The sequence below is a fragment of the Oreochromis niloticus genome, linkage group LG7 (genome assembly GCF_001858045.2).
Source record: "Oreochromis niloticus isolate F11D_XX linkage group LG7, O_niloticus_UMD_NMBU, whole genome shotgun sequence".
In the NCBI taxonomy this organism is placed as follows: domain Eukaryota; kingdom Metazoa; phylum Chordata; class Actinopteri; order Cichliformes; family Cichlidae; genus Oreochromis; species Oreochromis niloticus.
In genome coordinates this window covers 37,061,333-37,080,302 of record NC_031972.2, presented here as the reverse complement: position 1 = coordinate 37,080,302, position 18,970 = coordinate 37,061,333, and the positions used below count along the sequence as shown (strand labels likewise).

Here is an 18,970-nt window from a genome sequence, read left to right as displayed (position 1 = left end):
GTGTGTGTGTGTGTGAACCACTGCATGCCTAAAACTCCACATGAAAGTTAGAATATATATATTCAGATAGATATATAGGTACAAAACTCCATCATGTTAGATTTATAGGTATACATGTCATACAAAAATCCACTACAATATCTGTTATGGAACCTGATGTATTAGCCAGAGGTCCCTTTACTACGGTTCAGAGCTGCGGACCTGTTTTATATACGCGCGGAATAGTTTTCTATATAAGATTGCTGCAAAAAGTGCAGCCTCACCTAATGTCCACACTATTGTTACTCATTTTATATTAAGATTTAAAAATCTAGTTGGTATTGGTATGGCGAGTAACCTTCAGTAATAGTAATAAATCACACAGCAATAGTACATTCATGTAGTTGTAAAAAGCATGATAATATATTAAGTAATCCAAAATATTCAGAATACATTACTCTCATTGAGTAACGTAACAGAATATGTTACAAAATACATTTTGGGGCATGTAATCTGTAATCTGTAATCTGTAGTGGAATACATTTTAAAAGTAACCTTCCCAACACTATGAATGCATCCACCTCCCAGTCCAATACAACTTTATTTATAAAGCACCTTAAAATAGACAGTACAGGACCAAAGCTGCTGTATAGTAAGTTAAGAACAACAGATAAAATGAAACGGCAAAAAATATAAATTAAAACAATATACATAAATTTTAAAATGGCCCCTATTCAAAACAATATATAAAAACACATAAAATGAACTAAAAAAAACAAAACTAAAATCAACTAAAAAAAATAAAAATCTCCCAAGGTGTCAATGGCCAGGGTGAAGAGTATTGCCATCGGAGTAGGAATGCATCTGATAGAAAGAGCATAGAAAAAAGTGCTGTTGTGAATGAGGCAAGTTGTGTAAAGTGCTTTTAAGTGCTCAGAGTAGAAAAGTGCTGTATAACAACCAGTCCATTTACCGTTTTACCATTTACCAATAAAACCTTCCTCATCAGTGTCACTGTGATGACTCAGCATAAAATGAACAGAATGAACTGAAGATTTGTGTAGAAGCAGGAAATGTGATCAGCTGCACTCACCACTGTTGCTGAGAGAAACCTGATGGACTCCAGTGAATCTTCTTTTAGAGACAAACAGGACTCGACTGCAGCTCTGCTGCTGATCTCTCACACTTTTACTTTAACTTCTGAAAAATGATGTTGAACTTCTTGACTGTTGCTCTGTGTCTACCTGCAGCTATTTGTCCAGTTTTGCTGCTTTTCCCTTTACAGAATAATGAATCAGTCTCTTTATGCTCAGTGACATGGTGCAGCAGGTTGGTGGAGTGAGGAGTGCTGCATTGGTAAAGTTCACACAGTAATGACTCACCTGGATTTCCTTTTTCCACAGCAGACTGACAGCTTCAGGTGGCCACTGAAGTCTGACTTTGTTAACCCGTAGATTGTTTTGGTCCAGAAAAAGAGGTAACTTAAACTTTGAGTTGGTTACCATGGGGCCAGCGTTCATCATTCATAATGCACTGCACACTGTTCAGTTACAGTTTTGGATGTTAATTTGTCATATTTTAATAATATCCGAACATCTTTTGTAGTAACTGTCATGGTCCTGGGTTTTTGACCATGTGTTTTGCATTGTTTGTCCTTGTTCACTACTTGACTGAATTATGTTATTCTGATGTTCAGTTTGAGAGCCCTGGTGTTGGTTCTTTTTGTTCCTTTTAGTGTCCTATTGTCATGGGCTGGGTCTCTGACCCAGCACTTTGAGTTCATCATGTATTGTGTATTATTCTTCTTGTGTATTATTATTCTTCAATATTAGTATTGAAGAAATGTTATGTTCTTGTTATTGCGATTATTAGTTAGGACTTGAGAGTCCTTGTATTTTGTTATTCATTGTTTATGTTAAGCTCATCTAGTTTTCTTAAGCTCCTAAGTTGCTCAGCCTTTAGTTCTGTATATTAGATCCCCTAATGTCTTCTCCCTCTGTGTTTTAGTCTCCCTTGGCCTTCATGTGTTTCATGTCTGCATGTCTTAGGTTGTCATTTTTAATTTAACTTTATCTTACTGAGGTGTTTAATGATTTGTCTATAGCAGAAAACTGAGCTTGATTGAGCTAATGGTCTGTTGCATCAGCTGATAAATTCATGTGGATGTAGGATGACCTCCTTGGAGGTCCTCCTGAGCCCCTTTCTTTGCAGCCGGGCCTCCTTCAGCTGCACAACACCCTGGTTACAGCCAACCAGCTCAGTGTTATCCCGTCTGCTGGATTTCTGCCCCCTGTAGGTCTGATGACACATGACAGCACAAAGATCAGAGTGACACGGGCTGAGGGCTTCATTCTCAGATACAAACACATGTCCAGTACCTGACAGTAGAAATAAAGGGCAGTGATCACCAGCAGCAGAGTCAGCGGCAGGACGAGCATCGTGATAAGGACTGTGAAATCTGTTGGAGCTGATAAAAATACATTCACAGTCATCACACAGCATCTGTTATTAGAGTTGGTTTGATTCAGTCACAGTTATTTCTTCAACTCATCTTATTACAATAAATCAGAATCAGGAATACTTTATGTCGGAACTTAAAATGAGATGTGTGACATGAGGGAATATATAAAATATGTATTTACAATTAACAAATTAGCAACAAAATGATAGAAACTGCTAAATCAATCCACTTTTTAACAAGACTCTTCTATTTAAAGCTGCGGTTCCCAACCTTTTTTACGCCACGGACTGGTTTAATGTCAGACAATATTTTCACGGACCGGCTTTTAAGGTGTCGCGGATAAATACAACAAAATAAAATGATACAACCAAGACAAAATCCATGACATATAATAATAAATGCGAATTCACTGTGTAATTGTGTAACTTTATTAGCAGCGTCCTCCTGAAATGCGGTAACAACATTGAGAGTAACGTCCTCTTCTCTGCCCGTTAATGCTCTCTGGTCGCTATATGGTAACGCGTAAATATTTCTTTCAAAATAAGACACACAACTACAACACAGGAAAAGACCAAGGGAAACCGAGTTAACAATAAAAATCCGGAAAACCATACACTTCACACCTGAGCCTCAACTCGGTACCAAACAACTCAAGGACCGGTACTGGTCTGTGGCCCAGGGGTTGGGGACCGCTGACTTAAAGGATGACACTATCCTGACTCAGAACCAGTTAAAATACAGTCCTGATCAAAAGTTTAAGACCACTTGAAAAATGGCAAAAAATCATATTTTGCATGATTGGATCTTAACAAGGTTCCAAATAGAGCTTCAGTACGCAACAAGAAGAAATGGGAGTGAGAGAAAACATTTTGTGCATGCAATTTATTGAAAACAACGCGTAAACTAAAACAGGGTGTTTTACAGCTGATCAAAAATTTAGGACCACACCTCCAAAAGAACCCATAAACCCCCCAAAACAGAAAACAAAGTTCCAAACATGAACTCTGTAATGAGTAGCTCCACCGTTATTGTTGATTACTTCAAAAATTTGTTGTGGCATGCTTGAGGCAAGCATTTCCATGAGGTGAGTGTGAACATTGAACAAGTGGTGAAGACGGTTGCACGAGGGCATCTATCTGGAACTGTTGTCCATTTTTGTAAAGATCCCTTGCCATCTATCCCCAAAGGTTCTCAATTGGATTTAGATCACGGGAACACGCAGAATGGTCCAAACGAGTGGTGTTATTCTCCTGGAAGAAGTCCCTTGTCTTGTGGCCATTGTGTACTGTAGCATTGTCCTGTTGAAAAACCCACTCGTTACCACACAGACGAGGGCCCTCAGTCATAAGGAATGCTCTCTGCAACATCTGGACATAGCCAGCGGCTATGTTTGATGCCCATGCAGCTCCTGAAGCTCCATTGTTCCACTGAAGGAAAAACCACCCCAGACCAGAAACCGTGGTTGAACTGTGAGGTATGTTCCATGCTACATGCACGCTCCACTGCAAGGCTATAAAAAGGCCAGATCTGAACTATGTAGATCTATCAGGGGGGCCAAAAGGCAATACAGACTGAAGCTGGAAGGATACTACAACAACTCAGATTCCCAATGCATGTGGCAGGGCCTGCAACACATCACTTATTTCCAGCAGAGGAGCAGCAGGTTCACAGTCAGCTGCAACACGCTACCAAACGAACTGAATGAGTTCTATGCTCGCTTTGACACCCTCAACACCAACCAACACAGAGGGATTCTACCAGCAGAGTGTGACCCGTGGTAGGTACCTATTTAAAATAGGACAGAGCCCTAGGCACACAGTCAATTAAAAAGGGTTTAATTTTAATGCAAAATAAAAGTAAATGTGTAACAGCGGCACCTAAGAACAATTAAAAGCTTTACTTTATTAGGTATGATAAAAATGATAAAATTATATGATTGCCCGTGAGACAGGATAAGAGCTGCGGGGAACCTGTTAAAAACAAATCAACATATCACACACGTTAAAAGGGACGGCAACTCACACTGAGCTCCAACTGGGCAAAACACTATAAAAAGGCAAATCTTCAGTGCCGTCTTCACTCAGGCCCACCGCTGTGCATGCAAAAAGCGGCGAGACAAAGAAAAGGATTTGTTTTCCATGCAGCGCCTTCACTGTCTGCAACAATACACATATACACACACACATATATACATACACACACACACACACACACACATATATATATATATACACACACACACACACATATATATATACATATATACACACACACACACACATATATCGTATATATATATATACACACACATATATATATACACACACACACAAAAAAAAAACACCCAGCACGCCCCTGCGGGCGGTTTATCCTTCAAGCTCGGGTCCTCTACCAGAGGCCTGGGAGCTTGAGGGTCCTGCGCAGTATCTTAGCTGTTCCCAGGACTGCGCTCTTCTGGACAGAGATCTCCGATGTTGTTCCCGGGATCTGCTGGAGCCACTCGCCTAGCTTGGGAGTCACCGCACCTAGTGCTCCGATTACCACGGGGACCACCGTTACCTTCACCCTCCACATCCTCTCGAGCTCTTCTCTGAGCCCTTGGTATTTCTCCAGCTTCTCGTGTTCCTTCTTCCTGATATTGCTGTCATTCGGAACCGCTACATCGATCACTACAGCCGTCTTCTTCTGTTTGTCTACCACCACTATGTCCGGTTGGTTAGCCACCACCATTTTGTCCGTCTGCATCTGGAAGTCCCACAGGATCTTAGCTCGGTCATTCTCCATCACCCTTGGGGGCATCTCCCATTTTGACCTCGGGACTTCCAGGTTATACTCGGCACAGATGTTCCTGTACACTATGCCGGCCACTTGGTTATGGCGTTCCATGTATGCCTTGCCTGCTAGCATCTTGCACCCTGCTGTTATGTGCTGGATTGTCTCTGGGGCATCTTTACACAGCCTGCACCTGGGGTCTTGCCTGGTGTGATAGACCCCAGCCTCTATGGATCTTGTACTCAGAGCTTGTTCTTGTGCTGCCATGATTAGTGCCTCTGTGCTGTCTTTCAGTCCAGCTTTGTCCAGCCACTGGTAGGATTTCTGGGTATCAGCCACCTCCTCTATCTGCCGGTGGTACATACCGTGCAGGGGCCTGTCCTTCCATGATGGTTCCTCGCCTTCCTCCTCTTTCTTGGGTTTCTGCTGCCTGAGGTATTCACTGAGCACACTGTCAGTTGGGGCCATCTTCGTGATGTATTCGTGGATGTTTCTTGTCTCATCCTGGACTGTGGTGCTGACACTCACCAGTCCCCGGCCCCCTTCCTTCCGCTTAGCGTACAACCTCAGGGTGCTAGACTTGGGGTGAAACCCTCCATGCATGGTAAGGAGCTTTCTTGTCTTGATGTCAGTGGCTTCTATCTCCTCCTTTGGCCAGCCTATTACCCCAGCATGGTACCTGATCACGGGCAGGGCGTAGGTGTTGATGGCCCGGATCTTGTTCTTACCGTTCAGCTGACTCCTCAGGACTTGCCTGACCCTCTGCAGGTACTTGGTGGTTGCAGCTTTCCTAGCGGCCTCTTCATGGTTCCCATTCGCCTGTGGGATCCCCAGGTACTTGTAACTGTCCTCTATGTCTGCAATGTTGCCTTCTGGTAGTTCAATCCCCTCAGTTCTGACTACCTTCCCTCTCTTTGTTACCATCCGACTACACTTCTCCAGCCCGAATGACATTCCAATGTCATTGCTGTATAGCCTGGTAGTGTGTATCAGTGAATCGATGTCTCGTTCACTCTTGGCATACAGCTTGATGTCATCCATGTACAGGAGGTGGCTGACAACCGCTCCGTTCCGTAGTCGGTATCCGTAGCCAGTCTTGTTAATGATCTCACTGAGGGGGTTCAGGCCTATGCAGAACAGCAGTGGGGACAGAGCATCTCCTTGGTAGATCCCGCACTTGATGGTGACTTGTGCTATGGGCTTGGAGTTGGCCTCTAGTGTTGTGTGCCACATTCCCATTGAGTTCCTGATGAAGGCTCTTAGGGTCCTGTTGATCTTGTACAATTCTAGGCATTCCAGTATCCAGCTGTGGGGCATTGAGTCATAGGCCTTCTTGTAATCAATCCAGGCAGTGCACAGGTTGGTCAGTCTGGTCTTGCAGTCTCGGCTGACTGTTCTGTCTACCAGTAGCTGGTGTTTTGCGCCTCTGGTATTCTTGCCAATCCCTTTCTGTGTCTCGCTCATGTATTGACCCATGTGCCTGTTCATCTTAGCCGATATGATGCCTGACAGGAGCTTCCATGTAGTACTGAGGCAGGTTATTGGTCGGTAGTTGGATGGGACCGGTCCCTTCTTGGGGTCCTTGGGGATCAGGACCGTCCGACCTTCGGTTAGGTCATATATATATATACACACCAGTGGCGGAGCGGGGGGGTGGCTTACTGGGCTTAAGCCCGGGTTGTTTTTTCAGAAGCCCGGGGTCATTTGGAGTGTAATTTTGTCATAGTTAGATGCCTGGCTGACAACTGTATAAAACAAAAAAACTACACACAACATTCGAAGCACATAGTGTACACTGTGGGAATTTACGACTGTGCATAAATCCCCCTAATAATGGTATGATCCGAGCTCAGGCACTGAGCGAGGGGGCGGGGGGGGAGCTGCTGCCTGCGAGTGCGCTGAGAGAAACGGAGCCAGGTAGACAGAGGAGAGCAGTTTGACCAGGTACCAAAGCAAATCATTCGTACTGTAATAATGTAAATATGACGGTTTATCACGAAAGATTGATGTCAAACTGATCACGTGACCCATATTACATTACTTGCTCTTCAAGTGAATCAACAAATGGCGAAAGAAAAGCCGAACAACAACAATGCAGTTTCTTTAGAGAGTCTTAGCTTACATGTGTGTTTATTTCATATTTTCAGTTGTTACCCTCCACGGCTAAATAAATCGGTTTCAGTAATGTACTGATATACAAGAATGGACATAAGGAGCTTCTTTCAAAGAAAAAACTCTGGTAGATGTTATTTTATATATTATGCTTTGTATGTTGTTCAGTATGTTTCTATGCAAAACAAGAGGAATTTCAATACACAGCAGTATATTCACAGTTTAAACCAGATATTTACATACACTTTTTGGAAAACACAAGAACATTTTTTTTTTACTGTACAACATCAATTTAGAGTAAACTTGTTTTGTTTTGGATAAATAAATATTGAAATATCTTTTGAATTAGTTAAATGTCAGAATAAAGAGAGACAGAGCTGTCTATTTTTTATCACTTTCATCAAATGTAGGAGTACATATACACTAAGTTTATTGTTAATTAATAAGAAAACTCCAGACGATTCCATTCTGAGCTTAAGAAGCTTCTGATAGGTTAGTAGAGTCCATGTGAGTAAATTGGTGACACACCTGTGGATGCATATAAGGCAAAACACAGAGCCTGTTTCTTTGAAATGGGAAAAACGAGAGATGTCAACCAAAACACCAGGAAAAGAATTGTGGAGCTCCATAAGTGTGTCTCAATTTTGAATACAATTTGGTGCCATTTACAATTAAGCCTAATTTTTGTTTCTAAGAAAAATGAGAGCCACATATGAGGATATTCGTTTAAAATTTTGATAGAACAATAGCAGTATAATGTCCTTGTAAGTGGATATCAGGCCCATGTAGAGCAAAATTGAGTATTTTGGTCTAAATAACCCAAAATGTGATGTCCACATATGTGGACGCCAGGTCCTAGGAGGTTAAGGTCCATATCAACTTAAAACAATAATACTTCGGAATTATGTTCAGCCATCTTGGATTTTCCACTTCCTCTATTTTTCTTTTTCCAAAGTAATGAAAACAATATTACAATGCAGCCACTAGAGGGAGCTCTAGGGCAGTTTATGAAACTGTATTCTCCAGTTTAACTTACAAATCTTATGACTGAAAACACAAAATGGTAGCATTAAAAAATATCAAAGGATACTGATAGAAACAATGAAACAGACCAAATAAAAGCAGGTCTATAAATCTGAACATATTTTAATTTATCATTATTTTTAGAGCACATATTAAAAACCTAAAAAACCCCAAGTCACCTAAAGTGATTTCATTCAGGTCTCCAAAAACTAAAAAAATAAAACCTGATTAAAATGAACACTGAACAAAACTCCAATGTCTCATTTAGGACATGCAGAGTGTTGGTCTCTGTCACACCAACCCTCTGCATGTCCTCCTTCACTACATCCATGAACCTCCTCTGAGGTCTTCCTTTTTTCCTCCTGCCTGGCAGCTCGAGTCTCTCTATTAGTGGGAACATTTCCTGATTCATCTTTTCTTCTGTTTGCATCGAATTCCATGAGAATCAAATCAAAGTGTGAATCAGAGTCCCCAATAATCAGATTCTACAGTAAACATGGAGACTGTAGAGTATTTACACTGAATAAGTTCATTTGTTCCCTTCATTGATCAACTCAGTTTGATTAACAGGACAGATGATCAAAGGTGCAGAGTTATTACCACCATCACTCAGACAGGGACAGAAGAATGGGTGGAGTTTGTGAGTGAAGGAGCAGCCAGTAAAGGAGTAAATAAGAGCTGCAGCACCTACATCATAAAAGGAGACCAGACCCTCCTCATAATCCACAAACACCCCCACCTTCTCAGGACCAGACTGAAGACAGAGGGGGACTGAAGGGTCAGTAAGAGCTTTGTATTCATTTCCATTCCTCAATGCTACAGTCCAGAAACCATTCTGAGGAGTCGCTGTGATTTTTCCCTTCCTGTTGATCGACTCTCTGGCCACTCCTAAATCCCATTTTGTCTTTCCTTTAACCTGAACTTCAAAGTAAAATCTGCCTGAAGAGAAACTCTGCTTTCCTAAAACATTAACACAGTAAGAAAATCTCTCTGGGTTGTCTGGAAGATTCTTCTTCACATCACCACAGTGCACTTGTTTTCCATCATCAGACAGGATGAGAACAGGACTTGCTGTATCAGGATCCAGAGTCACATCCACTGCATACTGCTGGACCCTCTTCAGCTCAGCCTCAGACAGCTTCTTCTTCCTGAGTTTCCTGAGTGTCTCCTCCAGCTGAGCCACAGCTCTCACCACAGTCCCCTCATATGATGGTGGATGGATGCTGACTTCTGTCCAGTTCTTGGTGGGTGGAGCAGCTTTTAGGGACGAGAAGCTTTGGAGGAAGTGGACAAGGCCTTCAGAGTGTGACAGCTGCTCCACCTCAGAGCTTCTCTTCTTCAGCTCAGAGATTTCCTGTTTCAGATCTTTGATGAGACCTTCAGCCTGTTTCTCTGTAGTTTCCTGTTTGTCTTCAATCTCCTTTATGAGCTCCTTCAGGCCTCTATCAACAGACTCCTTCAGAGCAGTGAAGACCTGAGCACCTTCTGCTTTCTGTCTGTCTGCAGCACATTTACTCATCTTCACTGACACTTTGATCTGCTGAATCTTCAGTCGTCTCTTCTGGATCATCTGCTGAATTTCAGCCTCTGTCTTCTCCAGCTCTGCCTTCTTTCCTTCATATTCTTCTCTCAGAGGAATAAATTTGTGGTTCTTGTGGTCTGAAACAGAGCAGAGCATGCAAACACATGTCTGGTCGCTCTTACAGAACAGCTCCAGAGGTTTATCGTGCTTCTTACACATCCTGCCTTCCAGCTTCTCCACAGCCTCAATCAGCTGATGTTTTTTGAGGCCTTTCTTTGTCAGATGAGGCTCCAGGTGAGTCTGACAGTAGGACTCCTGACACACCAGGCAGGACTTCAGGGCCTTCAGTCTGGTTCCAGTGCAGATGTCACAGGGAACTTCTCCTGGTTTGGCAGCTTGTTGCTCTGAGCTGCTGCTGCTGGCTTTCTGCTGAACTTCACATTTGAACTGAGCGACCATCTCAGAGATGAAGGTGTTGACCCTCAGATGAGGTCTAGTGTTGAAAGTCTCATTACACATGGGACACTGACACCTCTGATTTGTGTCCCAGTACTGAGTGATGCAGTTTTTGCAGAAGTTGTGTCCACATGGTGTGCTAACCGGATCAGTGAACACATCCAGACAGATGGAGCACAGAAACTGATCTTCAGATCGTAGACTGCTGGCAGCAGACATGTGTGCACTCTGACGGAGAAAAAAAAAAGAAACACGTTTGTTTTTAAATTCACTAAAAGAAAAGAAAAGAAAAAAGTGTCAGGTTTGTATCCTTTACATGTGTCTGTCAGCAGTTCGAGTTACTATTGGTCTGCTGTGAAGGGATTTATATTCCTGTAAAAAGCAGAGTGATGAGGAATGACCAAAACTGCAAGTGAATATAAAAAGTGTGTAAATCTCCAAAATGACTCCATTTGTTACGGCCCCAACATGTAGTTACCTTAGGTGACTGGCATATTATCAACTTCTGACAATTCTTGAATAACGTGTAATGTACTTTCTGGTCCCAACAAAACAACCAAATTTGAACCTATGAATTTGTCAGTAGGTCAAAATCTGTTTATTGAGACTGTCTCAGTTGACCAATTCTCCAAAAATAAAAAGTGCAAGAATGTGATGGCATCAGCCACACATGGGTAGAACCAGTCCATTCATTCACTTCATTAGTTTGGTTTGTAGTTATTTCAGTAATATAATTAATAAATGTCTTCACTTAAACCTAACAGTGATATTATGAAGTGCATACATAATAGCATTGTGTGTTTTTTTTCTAAAGATGTTTTTTGTTATACTAATTGTGTTTCTTTTTCTTAGAGTTACCTGGTTTGGGGACATGGCTGTTTCCTGTCTGGGTAAAAAGTGTGGCCAAGGACTGAGGACTTTGAAACCACAATCAAGTGCTTGTCGGAAACAGGGATGTTTTAGGTTTAGTTATGTTTTTTTGTGCTTAGGTAGTATTGGTGTTTGGTTTTGTTTCTCCCTATTGCATTTAAATGGTTTGGCTGTGTCAACTTTGTTTGGTTAAGTTTGTGGAAGTTCCTTTTTGTAGAGTTATATTTAGTTGACCTCTTTTATGGGCCCACTAATTATGTTTTGAACTTTTTGGGGGGTGAAAATAAAGAAAACCCATTCTGAAGACATTTTTTTCCGTGTCCTCTATGCCTGTGCTGCTTGGTCCCTCACAAGGAAAAATCTAATTTTGTGCTCCTTGGTGTTTCTGAGAAGAACTGACAACTGATCTGGGACCAAGAGAGCAGTAAGAGATGAATAAACAGTAATAAAAACAGGAAGCGATGAATAAGAGTAGGAAGTGTTGTATAAAAAATGGTAAGAAGAGGAAGCACTTAATCAACAGAAATAAGTACAGGAAGTGATGAATAAACACTTAAAAAGCAGGACGTGATGAATAAACAGTGGGTATTTCCCAATTTATAGGCCGTATCTTTCGGAGGCCGCATTTGAAGGTGATTACGTCAAAGCCAGGCGACGAAGGTTGTCCCAATTTGAAGGCTGCTCCAAATGCGTCTGACAAATGTGTCTTTCAGTTCCCCAGATTTGAAGGATGGGTCGGGTGTATCCTTCGTGCCCCAACCTATCCCTGGGGTTGAAGTTTATTTCTGGGTCACAAAATAAACTTCAAGATATTTTCAGGTGAGAATGTAGCTGTGTAAACTTCAAATATCTGCTTGGTTTATCAATCCATCCATTCGCTTCCGCTTATCCTTTTCAGGGTCGCAGGGGGCGCTGGAGCCTATCCCAGCTGTCATAGGGCAAGAGGCAGGGTACACCCTGGACAGGTCGCCAGTCTGTCACAGGGCTAACACACAGGGACAGACAACCATTCACACTCACATTCACTCGCATATTCACCCCTAGTGGAAACTTGGATTATCCAATTAACCTATCTCCACAAGCTGCATGTCTTTGGACGGTGGGAGGAAGCCGGAGTACCCGGAGGGAACCCACGCAAACACGGGGAGAACATGCAAACTCCACACAGAAAGACCCCGGCCTGATGGTGGAACTGAACTCAGGACCTTCTTGCTGTGCGGCAACAGTGCTAACCACCGTGCCACCGTGCTGCGGTTTATCAAGACATCGCATATTTGCAAAAGTGCTCTGACGTTTTTGGAGACACCTGTTACCCACCAGCTCGATAGCTGACCGGGGGTTCAAGGCTCACCAGAGCCGGCGAGAACAGCAAACTCCTGACACATCATTTTCAGACCTCCCGCAGTCTTTTGCTACTCAGGTTATGATACAGTCACTTAGATAACTTAAAAATGTTTTTGTATTGCTTTTTTCAGTGTTTTATTTGTTCCTGAGTATATCGGTTTGGCTGAGATTAAAGTTATAGTTTTCACACAGCTGAATAAACGTCAGACAGAAAACAGATTAAACAAAAGTGTGAGATGGTCGAGAATTTACTCCAATGTCCTTTTATATTTTAGTGAGCGAGGAGCACATGGCTGAATTTAATAAACTCCACTGAGACAGCTGGTGATGCAAATCTGAAGGCTAGACCGTCCCATTTCACAGCCTCGCACTTCCAGCCTTCTCGGTCTTCGAAGGACCTGGCCCACCTAGACCATGAAGGCCGGGTCCTCCGAAGGATGCAGGCTATGAATTGGGACATAGCTAGTAATAAGAGCAGGAAGTAATGAATAAGAGTAGGAAGTGTTGTATAAACAATGACAAGAAGAAGAAGCATTGAATTAACAGAAATAAAAACAGGGAGTGATAAATAAACAGTAATCAAAACAGGAAGTGATGAATAAACAACAATACGAGCAGGAAGTGACCAATAAAAGTTAATAAGAGCAGGAAGTTTGGAGTTAGTCTGAAATCCAAAGCACAGAGATTGAGTTCACAGTCCTGAGCAGTGCCGCAGTGAGACTGTTTCACACAGCAGCTCGATGTTTCTACATTGAATCTGTTGCTACATGAACAGATTTTTATGGGACCAATGTGACTGTGATCAGTTAGCATGAAGTGAACAGAGTGAACTGAAGATTTGTGTAGAAACAGTAAATGTGATCAGCTGCACTCACCACTGTTGCTGAGAGAAACCTGATGGACTCCGGTGAATCTTCTTTAGACACTCGACTGCAGCTCTCCTGGTGCTCTCTTACACTTTTACTTTCACTTCTGGAAACTGACATTGAACTTCTCGTCTTTCAGGTGTTGCTCGTCCTCTACCTGCAGCTGTTTGTCTGGTTTTGCTGCCTCTCCCTTTACAGGAATCAGCCAGTTTTGACCTCATCTTTCATCCTGACCTTTGCACAAGTTTAAAAACTGCAATCAACACTTCTTTTTCCTCTTCTCAGTGAGTGTTTTTTTCTTTTTCATTTTCTACTTCAACTATTTTCACTTCATCAACTTCGACATTATTCTTTAACTTCATTTATTTAGACTTAATCGTCCTCAACTTCCTCAAAGTGTCAGGACTTGCAGATTAAAGGACAAAAACACAGGACTTAGTGAAAGACTAAAATAAAGAAAAAGCAATCCTTTTGCTGAGGATGACGTCAGTTGAAAGTACAAAATCCATGAGGTGGAAAAACAGACAGGGAACACACCGGGCAGGTTAACAGATGCTGGCCGTGTAGACCCCCTTCCTGGAATTTGGAGCCAAACTTAGATGTAAAGGGATTTAAAGCCCTGACTGACCCAAGAAAACAAAGACTGTGATGCTTATCAGGGATGGTACAACACATATTCCACAATATAATTCAAAACATCATACTCAATACAAATGATTAGGAAGAATATCAATTTAATAGCAAAATCTACAAAAGTTTAACTTATTCTTCTTAATTCAATTTTTTTTTTAGAGTGTTACAAACTATAAACTTTTCCTTCTCTGTGTTATATTTAGAGAACACATCCATTAGTTTATTTGATGGGTGACATACTTTTATAACATACCACTTTACAAAAGATAAATGTTTTTCCAGTTAAAGCAAATATTTATTTTGAAAATGAATCACATGAAGATTTTGTTAAGGATAAAGGAAATAAACAATAACCTTGTGTTCTTCTGTGATGTTAGTGTTGGATGAAGGGAGCAGTATCCTGTCGGCCAAGGATCAAATGCAAACACATGAAACTACAAAATGAAGTGACTGTGAGCTTTTAATGGCTGATGCAAACAGGAAGAGGGGATAATAAAAGCCAGAAGGAGTAATTAAAAAGAAAACACAGCATGAAACATCACAGCAACACTGGTGAGGCTACTTCTTCTAAATACTAAAAACATCTTTCTTACATAAGTGGAAGTAAAAGGATATTGAAACTAGTCTGTGAGCAGTTGACTAACTTTTGCAGACAAGTCTGTGTTTTCCATGCAAACTGCAGCGAGCTCGTCAGCCTGCAGACACCAAAGCGAGGGAGCTTTTCAGTGCAGCACCAATTTCACTAGAAGACTGCCAGTGAAAGAATCCACATTCTTCCATAGTGACCAGAGGTTACCAAGAAGTCGACAGCTGACATCAAGGCCTGTTTGACTGCGCTGTAAATGATCCAGATTCCAGTGTTACACTGTGCATTTTCAAAATCTTTTTTACTCAACTTGAAGAAACTCCTCAGCCTAAAAGTGATGCTTTTATATTTGACAGACTCTATGTCGACATGCTGAGTGTCAAGATCCAAGTTGTTTTTTCCACGCTCTTCTTGCTGATGCCTCACCGCCTTCCCTGGTGGGCGCTCTATCTCTACATTTCAGAATTATTAGTGAAGATATTTGTTAGTGAGGTGTGTTTACAGATTTAAGTCTTCAGCAGAAAACTGAGCTGATGGTCGCTCACATCAGCTGATTAATTCATGTGGCTGTAGGATGAGCTCCTTGGAGGTCCTGCTGAACTCTTTTATTTGCAGCCGGCACTCCTTCACCTGCACAAACACCCTGATTAGAGTCAAGCAGCTCAGTGTTCTCCTGTCTGCTGGATTTCTGCCCCCTGTTGGCCTGGAGACACATGACAACAGAGAGATCAGAGTGACAGCATCACAGGCTGAGGGCTTCATTCTCAGATACAAACATGTGTTCAGTACCTGACAGTAGAAATAAAGGGCAGTGATCACCAGCAGCAGAGTCAGCGGTAGGATGAGCATGGTGATGAGAACTGTGAAATCTGTTGGAGCTGATAAAAACACATTCATCTTTGTATTAAAGTGGAAATAGTAGGATAAAAAGGGAGAAAAAAGAACGTAATAGTGTGGTAATTTCTAAGTTATTACCATTCAATTAATGCTGGTAGTTTCTGTGTAATAAGCAGAGCTTATTACAGAGCTGCAAAATGCTAAACTGCCTTCTTTTTTATTAATAACATGTTAATAACCTTAAGCAAACTTAAAAAGTGTGTGATTATTAGCTGGAAACACGTGTTAGTTTCTGTGTAATAAAAATAAATGGAAAACCCCCCACAAATAGCCAACAGCAAGTAGGTGGCAGACTGTGACCCACACCCGTTTTCACACCTTGGCTCGTGTGATTAGGTAGAGGATCATTAGGGGGTCCATGTCCCTCTTGGGTACCCTCCCACAGGGCTTAAATCTGTGACACGCCACCATTTGACCTTAGAACTCAATAAGCTTCTCAGATGAGATGTAAAACGTCTTCAGGAAACTTAAAGAAGTCCAGACGCCTTTATTTCCAAGCTCGTTCCAAGCTTGTTCAATCAGTCAGGGATCCCACCCACAAGCACAGACATACTTTGGATTTAGTTTTATCTTGTGGTCTGCAGCTACTTGATATTTACATTTGCAAGCTCAACTTTTCTGGTCAGATGCCTGTTATAATCCAAATTTCTGCACCATGTCCATGAGTTAAACCTCTTTTACCTGCGTGCAAATTCCGCATCATCACTTCTGCTATTGCTGGACATTTTTCTGCTGTTTATGAGAATATTGGTGCACTTCCCTTGGACAATTACTCCCTTAAGCTCAGTGCTGATCATCTGCTCACTTTGTTCAGCATTTTCTTGATGCTGTTTCTCTTTTTAAAACTAAGTACATTAGACCTAAAACAAATCCCTGGTTAAGAAATATCACTCTCAGAAGGACCTGCAGAAAAGTGGAAGGAAAATGGCAAAAAGATCAAAACTACAAAAACGAAGTATTAAGTATCAGACATCATCTCTAATAACTGTTACAGGCCCCGTGTCCAGTGTTGGGAAGGTTACTTTTAAAATGTATTCCACTACAGATTACAGAATACATGCCCCAAAATGTATTTTGTAACGTATTCTGTTACGTTACTCAAAGAGAGTAACATATTCTGAATACATTGGATCACTTAATTTTTTATCATGCTTTTTACAACTGCATGAATGTACTATTGCTGTGTGATTTATTACTATTACTGACGGTTACTCGCCATAGCAATACCAACTAGATTTTTAAATCTTAATATAAAATGAGTAACAATAGTGTGGACATTAGGTAAGGCTGCACTTTTTGCAGCGATCACGTATAGAAAACTATTCCGCGCGTATATAAAACAGGTCCGCGGCTCCAAATCGTAGTAAAGGGACCTCTGGTTAATACGTCGGGTTCCGTGTCGGGCTGTAACCGAAAACTAGCTTTACTTTGTTGTCTGGGTCAACTTTGCTAGCGAGAGACAGAGAGAGGCGTTGAAAGGCTGCTCCAACGGAACTTATTGTTTTGGAGGAAAACACGAACACAGTGTACAGTTGAGTCTTAATAGCTTACTTACAACTGGGCTACACTGCCCATGAGGCTACTTTCTTTAGGGCTATGTCTGTAACACTCTGCCTATTGCCTTCATATTAAATCATTATTTGAAAAATAATTTTAAACAATGTTTCCTCACGTTATTATGCGGGCTGCAAGTAGAGGTGAAATGGGCCGCGACATTGAGACACAGGCATTAGAGCCTCTTAATGCGTGTTTTGTTTGGGTTTCCACCGGCGTGGAATTACCAAAAACAGAGAGAGCGCAGCCTAACATATGAAACAGGAAAAGACCACCGTGTAATCCCGTTATTTCAACAAAGTAACTGTATTCTCACTACCACCTTTTTAAATGATAACCATAACGGAATACAGTTACTCATATTTTGTATTTTAAATACATAAGGCCAGTACCTGTATTCTGTTACTCCCCAACACTGCCCATGTCTTATTCAACACCATTAATTCTTGTATCAACCCTTCACCCACCACGCACTTACCAGTGTCTCCAGCCACCTGTGGAAGCTTTTTACAGTTTTTTGTTGATAAGGTTGCTACTACCAGGTCTAAATGTGCTTATAAATAAATTGATTGATTGATTGATTGATAATTAGCTAAGACAGCTGGGTCATTTTCTCTAATGGTTACATTTTTATTTGAAAAGAAATGTGAGAAAATAAAAAAAAATGGCCTGTATTTGTATAGCGCTTTACTAGTCCCTAAGGACCCCAAAGTGCTTTACACATCCAGTCATCCACCCATTCACACACTGGTGATGGCAAGCTACATTGTAGCCACAGCCACCCTGGGGTGCACTGACAGAGGCGAGGTTGCCGAACACTGGCGCCACCGGGCCCTCTGACCACCACCAGTAGGCAACGGGTGAAGTGTCTTGCCCAAGGACACAATGACCAAGACTGTCCAAGCCGGGGCTCGAACCGGCAACCTTCCGATTACAAGGCGAACTCCCAACTCTTGAGCCACGATCGCACATAAGGCATTCAAATGAATTAAAACTCTGTCTGGGTCTTTGATTGAATAATAAGCTGGAGTTGAAGGTTGCTACCACACCCCCCGCCTGTGCTATAAGGATTCTGACAATGGTATAACTCCATCAAATCTCTGTACTACTTACTTATGTAACCCGGGTTAAAAAGATGCATAAATAGTAAAAGATAAGTAAAGTCTAAGAATATAAATACCAAATTTGTTCAATTTTCCTGTTTATTAAAAAGATCAAAATTCATGTAAAATTATTAAAAACATGTTTGCATTGTTTAAAATAAGTTATCTCTCTTTTCTTGTGAATTGCTTGGTTCCCAAACTTTTTTTGCCAGGCCCCCCTTTTTTACAAGAAAAATGTTCGGTGTTTGCAAAAATGTTTGCAAAATGGGTTTAAACACATAAACAGCTGTGGGATACTGTTTGTCCGTGATTTGAACAGGGGGAACAAATTGCGGCAGGATCAGCCTGATATTATTTGTATCCCACTGTAACTTTACTGCATAAAGAGCTAACATGTCCAAAATGTCAGGAGTAGTTAGTTATTACAAGAAGTGTTTCTGAACTAAAAATCAAGAATGTGGGATCCTGTTTGTCCGTGATTTGGAGAGCCCAGCACGTGCTCCCGACGCAGGGAAACTAATTTTGCAGGGGAGACCTACCTTGGCACTTGTGCAGGTGAAGCCAAAGGGAAGACATGCTTCACCATATTTTCCTGTCTTTGGCTTGGAAGGAAGTTGGTTTGGAAACATATTTGGCGATGCTTCATCTCCTGCTTTGCGTTTATGTGGGAGCCCCGTCAAAAACCTGTCCACAGTGTCCAAGCGCTCTTTTTTTTTTTCTTTTCATACCGTGCCCCCCCTGCAATGGCTCTGGGGCGGGCCCCACACTTTGGGAACCTCTGGCTTGGGAGAA

General features: G+C 41.7%; 2 protein-coding genes across 2 annotated transcripts in view; both read right to left on the bottom strand.

Annotated features, from left to right (window-relative positions):
- Nucleotides 1-8,110: 8,110 nt before the first annotated feature.
- On the bottom strand, nt 8,111-13,723 carry LOC100702478 (E3 ubiquitin-protein ligase TRIM21-like). The gene is made up of 2 exons (XM_019361438.2): nt 13,415-13,723; nt 8,111-10,553 (listed from the first exon to the last, which is right to left on the bottom strand). The coding sequence occupies exons 1-2, from the start codon at nt 13,523-13,525 to the stop codon at nt 8,877-8,879; spliced, it is 1,788 nt and encodes a 595-aa protein (XP_019216983.1). The 5' UTR covers nt 13,526-13,723; the 3' UTR covers nt 8,111-8,876.
- Nucleotides 13,724-14,990: 1,267 nt separating this feature from the next.
- The window catches only part of LOC102081779 (scavenger receptor cysteine-rich type 1 protein M160), a 70,632-nt gene continuing 66,652 nt past the window's right edge, over nt 14,991-18,970 (bottom strand). Inside the window, exons 16-17 of the mRNA XM_025908456.1 lie at nt 15,414-15,502; nt 14,991-15,327 (exon numbers count right to left, since the gene is read on the bottom strand). Of these exons, the coding sequence (XP_025764241.1) occupies nt 15,184-15,327; nt 15,414-15,502 (233 nt within the window). The 3' untranslated portion in view covers nt 14,991-15,183. The remainder of the gene's footprint in view (nt 15,328-15,413; nt 15,503-18,970) is intronic.

Coding starts and splice junctions, on each gene's coding strand:
- LOC100702478 (XM_019361438.2), bottom strand. CDS start 13,525: ATGTCAGTTTCCAGAAGTGAAAGTAAAAGTGTAAGAGAGCACCAGGAG. Junction 10,554..13,414: donor GGTTTCTCTCAGCAACAGTG/GTGAGTGCAGCT, acceptor TTTCTCCGTCAG/AGTGCACACATGTCTGCTGC.